At 43.2% G+C, this 17,780-nt stretch overlaps 1 protein-coding gene and 1 long non-coding RNA gene across 45 annotated transcripts in view; one reads left to right on the top strand and one right to left on the bottom strand.

Moving 5' to 3' along the window:
• Positions 1–17,780, top strand: part of KALRN (kalirin RhoGEF kinase) — a 641,465-nt gene that overhangs the window by 392,767 nt on the left and 230,918 nt on the right. For all 43 annotated transcript variants that reach the window (XM_070243654.1, XM_070243649.1, XM_070243655.1 and 40 more), the window contains 4 exons: positions 2,629–2,811; positions 4,060–4,178; positions 7,038–7,104; positions 7,683–7,792. In XM_070243654.1, the coding sequence (XP_070099755.1) occupies positions 2,629–2,811; positions 4,060–4,178; positions 7,038–7,104; positions 7,683–7,792 (479 nt within the window). The remainder of the gene's footprint in view (positions 1–2,628; positions 2,812–4,059; positions 4,179–7,037; positions 7,105–7,682; positions 7,793–17,780) is intronic.
• On the bottom strand, positions 7,180–12,885 carry LOC138919218 (uncharacterized). Of its 2 annotated transcripts, XR_011429216.1 has the most exons (5): positions 12,762–12,858; positions 10,017–10,089; positions 7,908–7,989; positions 7,689–7,774; positions 7,180–7,315 (listed from the first exon to the last, which is right to left on the bottom strand). It is a non-coding gene; the product is annotated as an uncharacterized lncRNA (long non-coding RNA). The 2 variants fall into 2 exon arrangements; XR_011429217.1 differs by lacking the exon at positions 10,017–10,089 and having other exon boundaries at positions 12,762–12,885.

The raw sequence follows: 17,780 nt of genomic DNA, 5'->3' as shown, positions 1-17,780 counted from the left end.
AGTTTCAAACTGGCTCAAGTTATAAAGAGGAGAAGATATTGTATGGCTATAGGTGGAAGTAAAGAAGATAGAGGCTATATGGCTGGACCTCCCAGGAGCCCAGGAAAAGCCAAATGACTCAGCCTTATTGGAAAAACAAGAAATGTGGCATCGTGTCAGCTCTAGAGATGAAAATTGGGATGTCACCTGAGACCAAGGGCAGTTCCAGCAGCCACATTATCTAATCATCTCATCGCGGGGGATCAGGGATACATTACCTCCATTCAGCTTCCCCTCTCTTCTCCCTGCTGTCTGTGTTTCCACGTCTGCTCTGCACCCAACAGCCCAGGTCCTTGTCTCTGCACTTCAAATCCCCAGAAAAACCATCTCCATCAGTTTAGCAGATTGCCACTGTCCCTCTTTCGACACAGCTTTTAGGCCAGGACACCTCAGAAATCACTGGCTGCATATTGATGGGCTGCCCTTGTGGGACAAGTTTTTACCTCTGATCTCATCAGCTGTGGCCAGGCATGTGACAGGTTGCATGGTGCTGCCATAGTCCCTTTGTATAAGAAAGCATTTCAGACTGCTCTCAGCAGGGGCCATGGACATGGTTGGTATCCAGTTTATGAGCCAAACTTATCATCTAATTCTTTTCAATATAAACCCTCAACTCTTTCTTGTCTGGCTTTACTTACCTCCAAACACAAGATTTACTCACTCACTCATTTATTCAACATTTATAGTATGCTTACCATTTTCTAGACATTGGCGATACAAATGAATAGATATAACATGTTTCTTAGGAGTTCATGGTCTAATGAAGGAGACACGTAAATAAATCACTGTGATACATGCTGAAGTAGTGGCATTTCTTCTGTTTTCAGGGGAAAAAAACCCACCTCTAAATAAGATAGAAGTCCTTAGGACACCAGGTATCTTTTCTCAACCCATTCCCAGTTGCCTTTTCGTGGCTAAGGAGATGTTTCTCCTGTCCACACCTCACACCCACCTTCCTTCCTTCACATCAAAGCTGGTCTGGGCCCATGTCTCCCAGCCCTGGATACCAGCCCACTGCCCTACAGTAGGAGAGGCTCAGGAGTGGTGAGTTGCTGGAGGCTGGAGCCTAAGTCTCTCTGGCCGTGTGGTGGGCCACATCCTCTCTGCTTGCCTCTCTAGCTGGAAGCTGTCCCTCTCTGGCATTTCTTACTAGGGTCAGTCTCTTGGGAGGGGCTGTAGATGAGCCTCAAAGGGCAAGGGAGGGTACAGATGGTGGAATAAAGAAAGAAAGGCTCTTCTGTCTTTTCTGCTGTTTCTCCAGTTATTTTCTGTCTCAGTTTCCCTCAGTTATCTAGAATGGTCCAAACCTTGGACCTGCTTTCTTCCAGTCCAAAAGATAATTTTACTTCTTAGAATATTATTTAAATATTCTTCCCTTTCTCTTAAAATCTATCGAGCTTCCCTCATAGATTTTAGTTTCAAAACCCAAACTTAAGATAAAAGATGAGCAAGTGTTTACTTGTTTGAACATTCCTCCCGTTTCCATATCTTACCCAGTGTTAAGTCTCACCCCGCTTTCGTGCCCATGCCAGCCCACCTTCATTTTTTCCTGTTTTAAAATTCCTGCAGTGTTAACTATACATACTTCTCATTTTCACATTCAATTACATAATGCCCCGAGTTATTTAACCACTCTGTGTGAAAATCTTGTTCCTTTTAGAGATTATAGACTGTTTCAAGGAAATGAGTATCTTTTTTGTTCTTTTGTGTACCCCCCAAGCCCGTCCCCACAGCACTCTGCCCAATGGTGTGGACTGAGTAGGTGTTGAACAAACTCTTCCTAGAAATGAAATTAACCCAACACACATCAGAGCTCCACCTTACTCAGCCCTGTTTTGGATGCTAGCTTCGTTAACTCTTTTCTCTCTCTCTCTCTAATGGAAACTAAAGACAAGATCCTGGTGGTGAAAGGGACCGAGTTTACTCTTAAATCTGCTAGTTGGATTTCTGTAGACCCTGGCATGTGCCAAACTGTTTAGAAAGCCTAGTTCAGGCTGGTACAGTGAAGGGAGGGAACTAGGAACTAAGGACCAGAGGCAAATAGGCTCTGTCACTTACAGGCGGTATGAACTTGGACAAGCCCTAAGCCTCAGTTTTTCTCATCTGTGGTCCAAAGAGACCCACACCACCTCCCTCTACCTACCTCCTAGGGATGCTATAAGACTCAAATGAGTCTCAGATGTGACATTAACATACTCTTTAAACTGATGAAGTGCTATATTAATGTAAGAGATTTACATCCATAATCATAATGGCTAACATTTATTGCTTCCTGAGTTCTTACTGCGAGCACTGTGTTCCAGGCACTGTTCTAAGTCTTCCACATTCTCAACTCATGCAGTGCTCACAATGACCCCACAGCAGAGGTACTATCATGATCCCTGTTTTGCAGATGAAGGAACTGAGGCACAGAGGGATTAAGTAATGTATTCAAGACCTCCCAGGTAGGAGGTGACAGAGCTGGGATATAAACCCAGGCAGTCTGGCTATGAGGTATCCATGGCTGCTGTCAAGAAGAAAGGGGAATGGGGGGTGAAGGGCCATGAGAGTAAATGTAATCCAGTAACTTAAGACTCTCTTTTGGGACAGCAAACCAAGGAGAAGGTGAAGCTCCTGATTCAGCTGGCCGATAGCTTTGTGGAAAAAGGCCACATTCACGCCACAGAGATCAGGAAATGGGTGACCACGGTGGACAAGCATTACAGAGACTTCTCCTTGAGGATGGGAAAATATCGGTATTCCCTAGAGAAAGCCCTAGGAGTCAACACAGAGGTAGGTATGGGGGTCGCCAATCTGGGACATCCCCCTTTCTCATCTTCATCAGCACGTCTGCTCTCATCACCATGGAAGGAAGCAGGGTTTCCAGAGCAGCCATTCTGAGCTGTTGACCCCTTGAGCACTTGCCTTGTATGGTTTTCTAGTGGAGGAGATGGACCTTGCTGAGCCACTGGCCTCCAGCACCCATGATTAGTGCTATAAGTATGGCAAAATTGGCTGGCCAGAGGTGGGGCCTATGGCTACAGAACAGAGTTTTTCTATGTGTAGACTTAACTGTTGGCTTGGAGGATTAAACCCTTTCTCTTGGCTTCATCAATACCATCTTCCACCCAATTATGTTAATTAGCAAATGATTAGAGTCCCCAGTAGATATAATAGGGCTCTTTCAAGAGTAAGGGGTGCAATTTGTGCAAAGGCTATTTGACATTTCAGCTGAAAAGAGGAACTATTTGCCATGAAGCAAAGGAAGACTGACTTTTAATCTCTTCTTTGTAATAGGGGTCAGTAACCTATAAATTAAGAGCTAAATACAGGCTGGCAATTTAATCCTAGGATCTCTAATTCTTAAATCTTTAAATAGGTTCGTGCTCTGAAGCAGAGCAGACTGAAGAGTGAAGTGATCAAACCACTAAAATTGAGGGAATTAATGTCTCCCCCAGGCTTTAACCTGTGAGATTTTTTTCTAGAGATTTCCATTTTATATAAATATCAAACAGTGGTTGATATCAACAGAGATGGGCAATTAGAAAATTCAATAATTGTTCTATCACTTAGCTTTCTATTTCCAAGGGAAGTTGCTTGTTTCAGTAAAAATATTTGCTACTGTTATTTTCCCTTGACAAATGAAAGTTTTCTTCCATCTTTATGTGTTTCTGTTTCACATCTATTTTAACGGTTAATAATCAATCTTGGACTAATTTGTGTGGTGTGTTTAGATTTAATCACGACCAAAGTCCTTGGAGAAATATGACATTAATTATCAAATGTGTTCGTTGTTTTTCCCTGCTGTGGATATTAGCCCTGAACATTTGACCTGAACATTTTATATCTTTCTTACTTAAAAAAAAAAAAATGATCCTATGAAGAAGAGTGCTCGTGGGTGGCAGTTTGTGGGATCTACTACCTTCTCATCCTTCTCCATTATATCTTTCTCTGTTTTTTTCCCTCTACCACCTCCCCCAACTCTGGTGACTTGCTTTCCCAAAGCATCTCTAAGGTGACCTCTGGAATCTCTCTATGTAGGATAACAAGGACCTGGAGCTGGACATCATCCCAGCAAGCCTTTCGGATCGTGAGGTCAAGCTACGGGACGCCAACCATGAAGTCAATGAAGAGAAGCGGAAGTCAGCCCGGAAGAAAGAGTATGTTTTGGGGAACGTCCACCCAACTAGCAGGCTCCTCATGACTGTGCTTGTTTTCGCTGCCACCTGTCCCTTTTGGCAGCTTAATGTGTCCCCATGACAACCTACAGAGGTTGGAATGGACAGACATGATGCCTCCATCCATTTACCTCTTATCAAGAACTGTAGGGCATTGGTTAGTGGAAACAATGAACCATGTCAGCCTTAAACCATTTCTTGATCATTCTGCTTTCTTTATATTAGTTTTACAAAGTTACACACATCCAGAGATCTTGCAAGGGCTTTATGAAGAATATTTTGACAGATTGCTTTTGGATAATGCTGGAAAAAATAGTGTGTCCTAAGATTAAGTAGCCCTATGTAGTTGATTTTGTCAAAACGAAGTAGGACTACAGGTCCCTTGAAGCTGAAGAAACTGAAGCTGGTCTGCAAAGTTGGAGCTTGTGTTTCATCTGGGGAGTGTATTAGTTTGTTTGGGCTGCTGTAATAAAGTAGGACAAATTGAGTGGTTTAAACAACTGAAATGTATTGTCTCACAGTTCTGGAGGTTGGAAGTCTGAAATCACCACATTGGCAGGGTTGATTCCTTCTGCTGGCTGCGAAGGAAGGATTTGTTCTCGGCCTTTCTCTCTGCCTTGTAGATGCCGTCTTCGTGTTCACATGGTGTTTTCCCTGAATATATCCACATCCTCCCCTTTTTTAAGGGTACCAGTCATTTTGGAATAGGGGCCCACTCTACTCCAGTATGACATCATCTTAACTAATTACATCTGCAATGACTCTATTTCCAAATAAGGTCACATTCTGAGGTCCTCAGGGTTGGGACTTCAACATGAATTTGGTGGGGACACAATTCAGTTCACACCAGGGAGAGAAATGAGAAGACCACACTTGGCCAAATCTTCCTGCTGGGCTTTCTCCAGGACACCAAATAGCCAGAGGAGGGTAAAAGATGGGGGAAAAGTAAAGCAAAATGGGGTAGAAGGTATTGGAGCTCAATTAAGAGGAAAGACAGGCAAAACTGCAGGAAGCAGATGGAGAAAAAGGGAGAAGAAAGGAGAAGAATGCCGGAAACCCAAGGCAGTAAAATCAAAGACAACTTTTCAAAGCGTGTCAGATTATGCTCCCTCTGATCTTCCTTCTTTCCTTGTTTACCGACCCCCTGCAGTGTACTAGAAACTTTGCTGACATGATCTTGTTTAATCCTTGCAACAATCCTCTGTGATCAGCTGCTTTATAAGTAGGGAGCCTGAGGCTTGCAGAAGGAAGTCCTACCTCTAGAAAATGACCAAGTTCACAATTCAATTCCTGTCTGTCTGATGTCAAAGCCCTTGCACTTTCCACTCTACCAATAGAGTAAGAATAGTAAAGAGAGTGGCTGATTAACTCCTGCAAAAGGGAATTTTTTTAATCAATACTTTAATTTTAATAGAAAAGCCACTGCTAGAAAAATGTATTGCTCTAAGGTATCACACCAAGAAAAAGATCCAGGAACAGACGCTGCTGATTTTAATATTTCTTGTGAAATTTCCAACATGGGGCACTTTAGGGACAATCTTTCTCAAAATTTTCATGTGATGAAACAGCTAGAAATAGGGGTACTCATGAATTACCATGAAAAACTGCCATTGAAAATCTAAGATAAATGTATAAATATATACTTTGTACTAAGTGAGATATTATTGCATATCACATGCCAGCTAGGAAGCAGCATTTCTAATAAAAATTTGTGAAAGAAAGAAAATGAAGTAAGTACACTCTAATAAAGCCATACATCTAAGTTTAACAAGTGCCCCAGGACGTTGTGTCATTTAGGGTCCCACGGAGGAGGGGAGCCCTCTCCTGGCAGAGGTGTAGAACAGGCTTCTCTTTATGGAGACTGAAGAGCAGTTGCTCCACATTGTTAACTTGTGCTACGCTTGTGATCACATGCTGAGCTTCGTGCGCATCAGTGTGTGTTGTGAATGGGCCCCATTAGAAATAATGTTGAAGCGAACCAGATAATCTAGGCCAGAGGTCAGCAAACTATGGCCCACAGGCCAAATATGACCCATCACCTATTTTATATAGCCTATAAGCTAAAATTTATTTTTTATATTTTTTAATGGTTGAAAAACATCAAAAGAAGAATAGTATTTTGTGATGTGAAAATTAGGTGAAATTCTTTTGTGTCCATAAATAAAGTTTTATTAGAACACATCCACTTTTTTTTTTTTTTACATATTGTCTGTGGCTCCTTTCACACTACAACGGCAAAGTTGAGTGGTTGTGACGGAGACTGAATGGCCCACAAATACTGCTATCTAGCTTTTTACAGAAAAAGTTTGCTAAACCCCCAGTCTCAGTGGTGGTGTATTGGGCATCTGTTCCTGACTTTTAAACCCCATTTAACTTAGGCTACTGCAAACTGTTTTGGGTACAAATCAACAGTTCTACCAAACAGAAATCATCATTCTGGGAGCTGTAAGAGAATGTAGGAAGCAGAGATTCGAGCTATCTAGTTGGTGAGAATGAATGTGAATGGTGCTGCATGCTTGTGCACACATGCAAACACACAAACATGCAACTGAGAACACATGCATATCAGCACAGAAGCACAAAATGGTAGAATTAGGGTAGGAAAGTGAGAGAGGATATGGACTAGCTGGGCACGAACATGCTGAAGGGATGCAGAGCAAGTGATCAGACTGAGGGGGACTCAGAGGCAAGGAGTTTTGAAGAAAGGAAGAGACGTATGTTGGTAAAGTAGAAAAATAGGGTATTCAAGACTGTCATAAATGCTGGAGTGGGGAAGTAAAGTTTGAAGGAAGAGGGGTATTATATCTCTGACCAACTAAAAGCCCATTTGTTTCCTTCTAGATTCATTATGGCTGAACTACTCCAGACAGAGAAAGCTTATGTAAGGGACTTACATGAGTGCTTAGAGGTAAGTCTTGCGGTCATCAGTTCACAGCTGCATGGGAAGTATGACATCCTTGCCAGTGTCAAGTCCTCCAGGGGAGCTCAGTGTCCTTTGTCTTCACCCAGAGCTTAGCGTCTAAAAAGCCAACCAGAGGAACGCCGCCCACAGTCAATAGTAATTGCACGGGAGTTTAAGGTGCTTTTGAAAAGAAAATTCTCTCAGACTGGAGCAAGACCTAGCAAAAAAAAGTATGTAAGACATTCAAATTCAACATAAAAACCCTGACCAGTCAATGAACTCAAGTTGAGTCTGAAATCTGCGTCCTCCCCCAACACACACTCAAACACACACACAGTTGATATAATAAGAAGTGTGGCGTTTGTGCTCTTGCCAAAGTTCATGATGTGAGTTTCCCTAGCAATAGTTCAAGGTAATGGAACATTCAGGTTTTCTTTCCTTCCTTTCTGTTTGTTTGCCATCTCGCTTTTTACACACTACGTGCCTTCCCAGTCTGTCTGACTCCACAAGTTTGAAGGCCTGTTTATTTTGTCTGTATTTCACGTGACAGTACTGCCAGTGATGAAATTGTTGCTCTCTTACAGACCTACCTGTGGGAAATGACCAGTGGCGTGGAGGAGATCCCCCCTGGGATCCTCAATAAAGAGCATGTCATCTTTGGCAACATCCAGGAGATCTACGATTTTCATAACAAGTAGGTTGGTGGAGGGTTTCGGCAGAACACCTTTAGGGCTGTAAATACCCAACAACAGGGCTTCCCAACAAGGGGAGCAAAGCTGACTGGTAAATCTTGCTTGGTAAAGTATTACCTGTTAAATTTTCTATGTCGGTTGCTGTCAGACTTCTTTCTCACTCATCCCTCTTTCTCTGCAATTGTCCAAAAAGAAATTCCTAGTGGAGAGTGAAGTCAAGTATTCAACAGTGTCCCTCCCCTGCAAAACGAGTTCTCCTTGGGGACCTGACTGGCAACATCCTCATGCAAATGATAATTAGGCTTTGAGGACATAAAGTAGCTTTTACTCATTAAAACTATGGGGAATCCTGACATCAGAATTCATCTGAGCCTAACCATTCTACCTTGTGGGCCTTAGCTTTCAAATTCCATTGGAGTTTTCTTTCAGCCTAAGTGTTTCCTCTATCCCCAACTATTCCATCATCCCCACCCTCTACCAAAACAACATAAAAAAAAATTTTGATAGATAATAGAAAATCAAAATACCTAATGAAACCCATTTCTAGACAGCTTATAGGTGAGAACATTGATCGACCCTGTATGTTTTGGTGAAATAAGGAGAACCATAGAACCCTAAAACCTCATAACTGATTCTCTCCAGCTTCCGCCTTGATTTAACTATCTCCTCCACAGCAGACTAAACAACATGTTCCATTGTTAACAGAGGGTTAGCAAGAATGTTGGTTGATTAGTTATTTAACCAACTAATGGAAATGACACAGTTTTCAAAAGACAAATAGAATCTCAGGACACAAGGAATAATGTTGGCATAAAGTCCTCGAGCTCTCTCAGGAGCCTGCTGCAGAGAAGGGCTCAAAGGTAGACGTTCAGCGTTGTAGGATACAATTCAGAGGAAGTCCTGGAGTCAGGCTAGTCAAGGCTTCTCCTGAGTTAAGTAGTCATGCTGGAGATAAAACTGCCAGCTCCAAGAGTTCCTGAGGAGGCCACGGGTACAGGTGTAGCAGCCACCCTGAGGCAAGATGCTACAACAGCACTGTCCAGCAGAGCTTTCTGCAATGATGGAGATGTTCCATGTCTGTGCTGTCCAGTACAGTAGCCACTAGACGTGTGTGACTACTGAACACTTGAAATGTGACTAGAGCTACTGAGAACTGAATTTTTAACCTTATTTAATTTAATAAATTTAGATGGCTACCATATTGGACAGCTCAGCTCCAGAAAATGAGACCTCAGTAGGGCCTTTGCTAAGAATAACTAAGAGGCAAGCAAGAGTTGGGTATAAAAGATCCTGAGTTCTAAAAGGTTTAAATAAGGAGTGGAGAGTCACTCTTCTCTTGTCACCTTCTGATTATTAATCCCCTGTTGTGTCATCAAATCGTATCAGTTTAAAGAGAACATAAAATATGTAGCTCCCCGGACATGTTAACCTTGTCAGATTATGAAAGCAGTAAGCTCAAGGGGAAAAATCCTTCTGACTTTCTGGAGTACTTAATAAAAGTTCCCGGACTTGGGGCCGGCCCCATGGCCGGGTGGTTGGATTCACGCGTTCCGCTTCACCGTCCCAGGGTTTCGTGGGTTCAGGTCCTGGGCGCGGAAATGGCACCGCTCATCAAGCCATGCTGAGGCAGCGTCCCACATAGCACAACCAGAAGCACTCACAACTAGAATATACAACTATGTACTGGGGGCTTTGGGGAGAAGAAGAAGAAGAAAAAGAAAAAAGAGTTCTCAGTCTTTTTTTTTTTTTTTTTTGAGGAAGATTGGCCCTAAGCTAACATCTGTGCCCATCTTCCTCTATTTTATATGTGGGATGCCTGCCACAGCATGGCTTGATAGGCACTGTGTAGATCCATGCCTGGGATTCAAACCGGCAAACCCCGGGACACAGAAGCAGAGTGGGTAAACTGAACCGCTACACCACCGGGCCAGTCCCCAAGTCTTTTTTTTTTAATCACAAATTTTAACATCCTCCATTTGGTTTATCTGGAAATCTCCAGATGTAGAAATTTTCTCTCCTCATGCCTATTTAGGAAGATCCCAATAAGGCCATTCTTGACTATTGATCCCAAATTGCATCATCTGAGCCCAGCTCAGCATTATCCCATCTCCCCCAGGATATCTGAGAAGACATCAGACTGGTAAGCAGTGAGTCATGTGACTTTACTTTTCTGATTTATGATCCCTGGGATTTAGTCAACAAGTCTCACTTTCCCCATATTCTTACCAAATTGGCTAAGCATAGGAATCTAGAGATGATAGTGTGCACTTCCTTTGAGTCCTGCTTTTGCCAAATCAGTCTGTAAGGGAAAGAATATTCATTTCAAAATGACCAATTCTAACAAAATATCTAGCATACCCGTGCCTCTTATTCTGGTTTCATGATGTCACTCTAGTAAGCCATGGTGAACAATTTGGTAGCTTTTTAAATAGCTGAAAGTCTACCTACCAGTTACAAAATATAGTTCTAAGAAACTCTTTTGAAAAAGTCAAGTCAAACCATATGGAGTGCTGCATTCTGTACAGGAATAAATTCAATTATCAAAAACACAGCTACCCAGCAAATGTTACCTATTTATAACATTATAAAGAAACAAGAAGAAAATAAAAACCAGCCTCTGAGCAGCCAAAAGAGATAGCACAAAGATAAAGTTCCTATCTTTTCATAAAAGCCCCTTTCTTTCCTCCCTGAAAGCCACCTTACCCCTTGGTTAGATTGTTTCCAAGCCCTAGCAATTTAGAAGCAGCAACTAAGAATCAAGAACTTGATCAAGGCATTTGATACCGGCAGCATCAAGTAAGACCTGACAAGAAAGAAGACAGATGAACTTCAGAAAAAAAAAAATAGGCAAAGAACCCCCCAAAATCATAGTGGTCGAGGGCTCCTCAGTATTGGTGCAAACGATCCCGTATCCCAATATAGAGCCCACCACAGCCACTGTGTTACAGTATAGCATAATAATTGATATTAGTAACAACCCTGAATCATTAGTATGTTCTGCATTAAAAAGTAAGGAACGCCGTAATGCATTTAGGAAGGGATCCACCAAAAAAAACAGCTTTTTTAAATTATCCACAACTTAAGGGAACATCAAAGAAAATCAAGCTGTATATTAATTCCCTACAGGATCTAGAGGGCTAAGGCTTTACCCTACTCATAATATAGGCTTTCTACTTATGCTATACAAATTTTGATTAATGAAGAAAGCATAACGTCTCTAAAATCTCTAATACATAAGAGAGACAATGGCAACTAAGCCACCTTTGAAGATCCAGGAACTGAACTCCATGAGAGACCATGTCTTTCACTGCATAACCCCAGTGTCGGGCACACGGTAAACCTTAAGTAAGGATGGATGTTGGGTGGATGAATAGATGGATGGATGGATGGATGTTGGATGGATGGATAGATGGATGGATGACAGACGGACAGGACTAAAAAATAGAATTACAATTTGCAGACTTATGGCTAATGCCATTCAAGTCATAATTTAGTCTTTTGTTTGTGAAAGTCTCAAGGCAGGGAAAACCATTAGGTATGATTTTTTTTCCACATCATGACTAGAACCTTCTAGACAAGCAAAATAATGGAATATCTGAATGAAGGAATTTCCTGGGAGCTTCTTAATAAGAGGAGCATAGAATGGTCCAAACACCTGTTTGCTCTCAGGAATGCTTTTCTGAAATGATCACTTTTTAACCTGAAAATATCCAAGGTTTTTTTTAAAACCCCAATTGTTTGCATCTTTCCAAAGTTACAATTAAGTGCTATCTAACAGGGAAACATACTTCTCTCATTTCTGGTGCATAGCTCAGGTTATCTGCTTAAAGTCCAGAGAGAGAGGGAGGGAGGGAGGAAGACCAGGAGATGGAGAGATTGAGAGGCAGAGGGATTGAGACTGGCATTGCCTGGATAACCCAATTAGCTGAGTCCCCAGGAAATTAGTACCTAGACCAAGGGTGATATGACGAATATGTTAAATATCTCAGCAAGTTAGTATTGATCCTTTTAAATGGTGTCACTTTGAAAAATGACACCCAAGATTAGTTCTGTGTGTGTGTGTGAGAGAGACAGAGAGAGAGAGAGAAAGAGAGAGTTATCTTTCTCAAGGTCCTTTGCCTATATAGGTATCGAATGGAGAAATTGTCAAACACCAAAATTTCTACAAAGAAGAACAATTCAATGTGTAGAATTTAATACCTACAAGTAGCGGTTTTAACACACTTTGGAGGTTTAAGCAGAATGATACTTAGTCTTTACCCTCCTCTCTCCCCACTTTTGTACTACATCTCTTTTCTACAGAGCTAAATAGGAAGAGCATGAAACTTTATCTACACAAGAACTAGGTCCATTTCTACAGCATTTTGCTAAGCCTTCCAGGAGCACTCAGATAAGATAGTGTGTCCCAGAGATAGATCCCCCAAAGGGTGAGGGTGTTGTTAATGCCGTCCCCCCACTTTGACCAACTACAACTTGTAATTCAGGAAAATCATTTATTTTCAGTTTGCCTTGATTATGAGATTCTTAGCTCTGGTAAGGGCAGCTGTTTGTTTAAAATGCTCGTCAAAGTTAAATCGGAACTTTCCTTTTCCCTTTTTAGTTATTTGGAGATATGGCTGTATGTGAGACTGAGCAGGAACATTTTTATAAAATCTCTGCTGTCAGGGCTGAGGGTCTTCTTCACCGGCCGGTACAACCATCTCCACTTACAGATAAGGACACTGAGACCCTGAGAGAAGCCAATGCCTTGCCCAATATGTGACACCCCCTCCTTTAAAGATAAGGCATAGATTCTGGGGGTTTAGGCCCCCCCACACCCATCAGTGCTCTCTCCCCTTCCGCCACTCCATAGACCACCAACTGGGATTGCCAGATCTGGTTGGTGTGGTTCATATCTAACCAGCTTGCATGTGGATCCCCAAATTGGAGGAACACTTTAACCCATTTCATCCAAGTCCTTATAGTACTTACCTGAAGAAGTCCGTTTTCAGCAAGGATTGGAAAGGCAAGTAGGGGGCCAGCAACCAGTGCTAGCTCTCCCTGCTGCACACACTCTCCCTCCAGCTTGGCCAGAAGTTGTTAGATTTGGCCTTGGGCACCACCCACTGCATTCCCAGGCTGGTGTTCCCCAGCCCAAGGCTGAGGGAGCAGGGCCAGAGCTGTGTGGGCCTGAGCTGGGAGCCCTGGCCAGGCCAGGGTCAGCCTACCAGGGGCCCAGGTAGCCAGGGTCAGCCAGGAACAGAGGGTGGTGTGCAGCTGGGGTGAAGGCAGGGTGGAGGAAGTGATGGGAAATGCCTGCGAACCAGTCCCACATTTCCATCACCTTCCTGGAGTTCCTTCTTGGACCCACCCTTTGCTAGTTTGGAGATGGAGCTGGGTCCCAGTGATGAATCAAACCCAGGCTCTGCCCTCTGAGTTCTGGGAATTAGTTAGGTACCTGTGATAAGGTGGAGGTGGGCACAAATGTGGTTCAAAGGAGCAGAGGACATAGCCTCAGTTGGAGTCATAGGAAGGGCTTCACGAGGAGGGGGCATTTGAGATGGAATTTAAATGACGGGGGGGATTTTCACAGCCTGTGATGGCTCCCTTGATGTTGAAAAAGGTTTGAACAAAGGCCCTCCAAGGGAGGAGAGTGGTGGAGTCTAGCAGGGAGGCTGAAGAGGCAACAGGGAGGCGTTTGTGAGTGCGTCTCAACCCTGGGTCAAAGTGGGGAGAGGGCCAGCTGTCACACTCCCAGTTAGACTGTGTCTTGTCACCTCTGTGTCTATGAGACTGCAGCAGGGGAAGGAAGATGTGGTGGGTGGAGGTAGTGCAGTCAGACATGGTGGTGGGGAACACAGGAAGGGAGCAGGGAGACAGAGTGAGGTGGGAATGTGGGATAAAATACCCAGGGAGAGGAGAAATGAGAGAACAGTGAAGGGGTGGATAACAAGGAGAAACAGCAAAGCGGGAGGCAATAGCGGAGCGGGGGAGGCGGATAGAGAGAGAAAGGAAGTTGAGAGGGGGGTAGTTGATGGGGAGAGAGATGAGTAAAGACCCAGACCTCCCTGGGGCTACTGTGGGCAGGCAGCAGAATCAGCAAGGTATTTTCTAACATTTTTGATCATGAACCAAAGAAAACGATTATACATTGTGTCCTGATGTGCACAGGCTTATATATTATATATAACAGGGAAATGAAGTTTTTCAAAATAACATCCTCACCGTGTGTGACTCACTCTGATATTTTGGGTTAGAGTCCCTTTCTCCTCCTTCTTTTTTATTGTTGATTCCATGCGCTAAATTAATGTTAAAACCCCTTGGAACCCAGAGGGTCGATCTGCGGCTACGAGGCGAGGAGCTGGCTCCACCAGGTGGTGACAAAAATGATATGCAGCCCCCCGCCCCAGCACAGGGCCACGCGGCCAGGCTGCTGATGCTGTCTCCTCCTGTGCCTCTCCTGCGCCTCCCCAACCCCCAGACCCCTTGCTGAAAATACGCAAATTCTATGCTTTCTATGCTTCTTCCCCCCTCCAAATACCTTTGGTATTAGTTTCATCCCATTTACAGAAAATCATAGAATTATAAAATATAAAAACCTTTCTAGATAATCTAGTTCTATTCTACTCCCATGTTTTATAGAAATCAGAGCTTACAAAGGTTTGCGACCCGCCCAAACCAATTAGTAGCACAGCCAAAGAATCCAGGTCTTCATAACTGCCTATTCCACCACACTGTCCTTTTCTTAATATTCAAATGTCAAGGGAAGAGTACAGGGAAGACCTGTTGTGATTTTTCTTGGACCCTAAACCTACCCTCTAAGGGACAGCTGCAGGCCTTACACAACCTGTCAGAAGGGCCCTATAAAGATTTAACTGTGGTTTTATTGTTGTTTGTTTTTTCAGTAAGCTGTTGACATTGGTGCTAGTTATAGATATTGGTGAATACCCATAGCAAGGCAAAGTCTAAACATTTATTTCAATGTGTCAAAGTAATGTTAATCTAACTTGTACACACCAACTGCTTAGCATCCATGCCCAGTTGCTAAGCAGCACATTATTGGATATGAATAACATTAAATGCAAGACTCATTTTTTATATTTTATTTTAACATTAAACTTACTATATATCTATGCAAATACTTTTTGATTCATCTGACCACACAAGCTAAACAAAATTAGGAAATGTTAACAAAACCTATTCAACAGGGAGCAGTGCGGCAAGATAAAGTGCTGCGTGAGGATGAGGAATGTGCTGAGGGTGAGGAATGAGCTGAGCGGGGGTCCAGCTCTGCACACTTTTCCCTTCATCTCTGACCGAGGCTGAAGCTCCTGGTGCAGGAGGAAGGGGCAGAGCCGGGTGACTCTCATGGCTCAGCCTGGGGGCCCAGACTGCTGAAACGCTTCCACCAGTAATCCCGCACCTTCCTTGGAGTGCGTGTGACTGTCTGTTAGTTTCCTAGCTCCCAGTATGCTCACCAGCTGTCCTAGGCCCTGCGGTCTAGAGCCTCTTACATTCTAAGCTCCAAACCTGTCTAGTCACTAATGGATTCTTTAGAAACAATCTCCAGCTCTACTTGTGTGACAGCAGTAAGCCAGCCCTGCTTAAATAAGAAGGCAGTGTCCTGGGATCAGGCCCAGTGGCGTAGTGGTTAAGTTCGTGCGCTCCGCTTCAGCAGCCCAGGGCTTCACAGGTTTGGATTGTGGGCATGGACCTAGCACTGCTCATCAAGCCACGCTGTGGCGGCATCCCACATGAAATAGAGGAGGATTGGCACAGATGTTAGCTCAGCCACAATTTTCCTCAAGCGAAAAGAGGAAGATTGACAACAAATGTTAGCTCAGGGCCAATCTTTCTCCCAAAAAAAAAAAAAAAAGAAAAAAGAAGGCAGTGTCCTGGACTTCCTGCCAATAGGTGAGCCTGATGCCTTTCTCCCCACCCTACCTCCAGCTTAATTCATTTGCATATCCTCCTCATTGTTGCTCTTTCCCTCTTGCCACAGCCCTGCCTTCATTCCCCGTCTCACCACCTCTGGTATTCCAACAGGTGCACACGCATGAGAGCACACACACACGGTCATCAAATATATTCCCCTTTAGATGCAGACTGCACCCTTGATGTCACGGTCTGTCTGCTGGACCACGTGGTGAGCCCATTGGTTCAGGATACACTTCTCCAGAAGCAGGGAGACGATAGCCCAAATTTACCTTTGGAGAGAATAACAAAATCAAAATGACTCAGGACCTCTTTGAAACCGTGCTGTTTCCTCTGTTCTTGATGACAAACCCCAAAAAGTTTTTCTAACAATAAATGCTAGAGGTTTCCTTTCCCGGGATTCAGTACAAAGCCAGAGGGAAGCATCTTGCTCATAAAGAACCTCATAACATATTGCATCATAATAATTTAATAGAGTAATGACATTGCTTTGATCCTGACATTTCTTTAAAAGTTTTATTCATGCCTGGAAAAACGCTAGACGTTCACACAAACACTTAAACTACTTGCTTTGCTCGTTCTCCCACAATTTATTACATGTAATTATTGCAATCGTGAGGACCGACATGTTGCAATGGAAGAGCTGAAGTGGAATATTCCATCATTTGTGAAGAGTGTTGTGACCTCTCGTGCTTTAATTTAAACTCATCATGTCTATTTGAAGTAGGGGGAGTGATATTGATCAGAAAATCTGTCATCTTCATAAGCGGCAAATTAAAAAGCAAAATAGAGTTTAATATTGCCACTTGCCTTCAACAATTACATTGAGATGGTAGTGAATATCTTACTCAGAGTTATGAATTGATATGCCCAGCACAAGCTAAGTAGTTTTTTTTTTTTAATTCTTAGCTTTTTTTATTCAAGAATTAAATCATATAGAGTTGATGTAGGATCTGCTGACTGGGAACACACTGGAATCTAGTTTGGCTTCAAATGTTGATCTACAGCCTGGACACATTAGAATTACCCAGGGAACTTTTCTAAACAATGCAGATGCTCTGATCCTGACCCCAGAGGTCCATGCACAGCCAAGTGTGTGGGTCATTAACTAGGCTTTTCCAAGAACAGCAAGGTCAGATACTCCCCCCACAGCTATTCTACTCGCGAGGAAGTTTGGGAAGCAATGCACACTATAGCTACTTCAGAGATTTATAAGGTACCTCATCATATTATGGGATTTTGGAAGTCCTGCAGGAAAGAAACCAGCTTAGCCCAGGATTTCCCAAACTTAAATGATATGTGACCTTGAAATCCAATTTTTGCATAACACCCAGGCAAGATTTTCCCAGGATATGGTTTAAGAGAGGTAATCTACTATAGATTTTCCAACAGATGTGTGGGGAGAGCTCCCTAGGTGTACGTGTCCAGGAGTGGGGAAGAGGGTGAGAGATGTATGACAAAGAGAGTGTGGGCTTGAAGACTGGGACCCACTGATCCTGAAGGACTAATGTTTCCCTAGTACCTACTGTATGCCAGGCCCGGGGGTTGGGTTCTTTACCACGCGGATTTATTAAATCCATACAACATGCCCACGAGGCTGTTATTTAAAGATGAAAAAAAATGAAGCTTTGGAAGACCTCACACCTGTGACTAAGTGTGAAGTCTAGGTCTTTAACTTGGGCTTGGTTGTGGGAGGGAAGGAAAGTGAGACCTGGGGTCAGAAGAAGGGTGGGCGAGTGGCAGTTGCTGTTAAAACCTTCATTTTCTAGAAAGGCATTAATTGTACAAATAATATTCTTTGCATTTAATTCATTTTATAATGCTTTATCTCTTGAGAATTTTCAAACTGAGCACCCTCCCATGGGTTTTTGACATAGGCTGTTTTACCATTTATTTGATCACCCTTAAAGGAGAAGGGCCTGGGTGCCATGGGAGTCAGAGTTTAGGGGGCTGGAGTGGGAAGAATAATCCTTAGATGGATAGAGGTCCTGAGAGTGGGGAAGTGGAGGTTTCCTGCGAGCCGAGAGCATTTATCCTAGGTGCCGGGCCTCCAGAGTCCCCCTTTCTCCTTTCTCT

Source organism: Equus caballus, chromosome 19 (assembly GCF_041296265.1).
Source record: "Equus caballus isolate H_3958 breed thoroughbred chromosome 19, TB-T2T, whole genome shotgun sequence".
NCBI classification, from domain to species: domain Eukaryota; kingdom Metazoa; phylum Chordata; class Mammalia; order Perissodactyla; family Equidae; genus Equus; species Equus caballus.
Note: the sequence above shows the minus strand (reverse complement) of the source record. Positions and strands in the feature narration are given on the sequence as shown.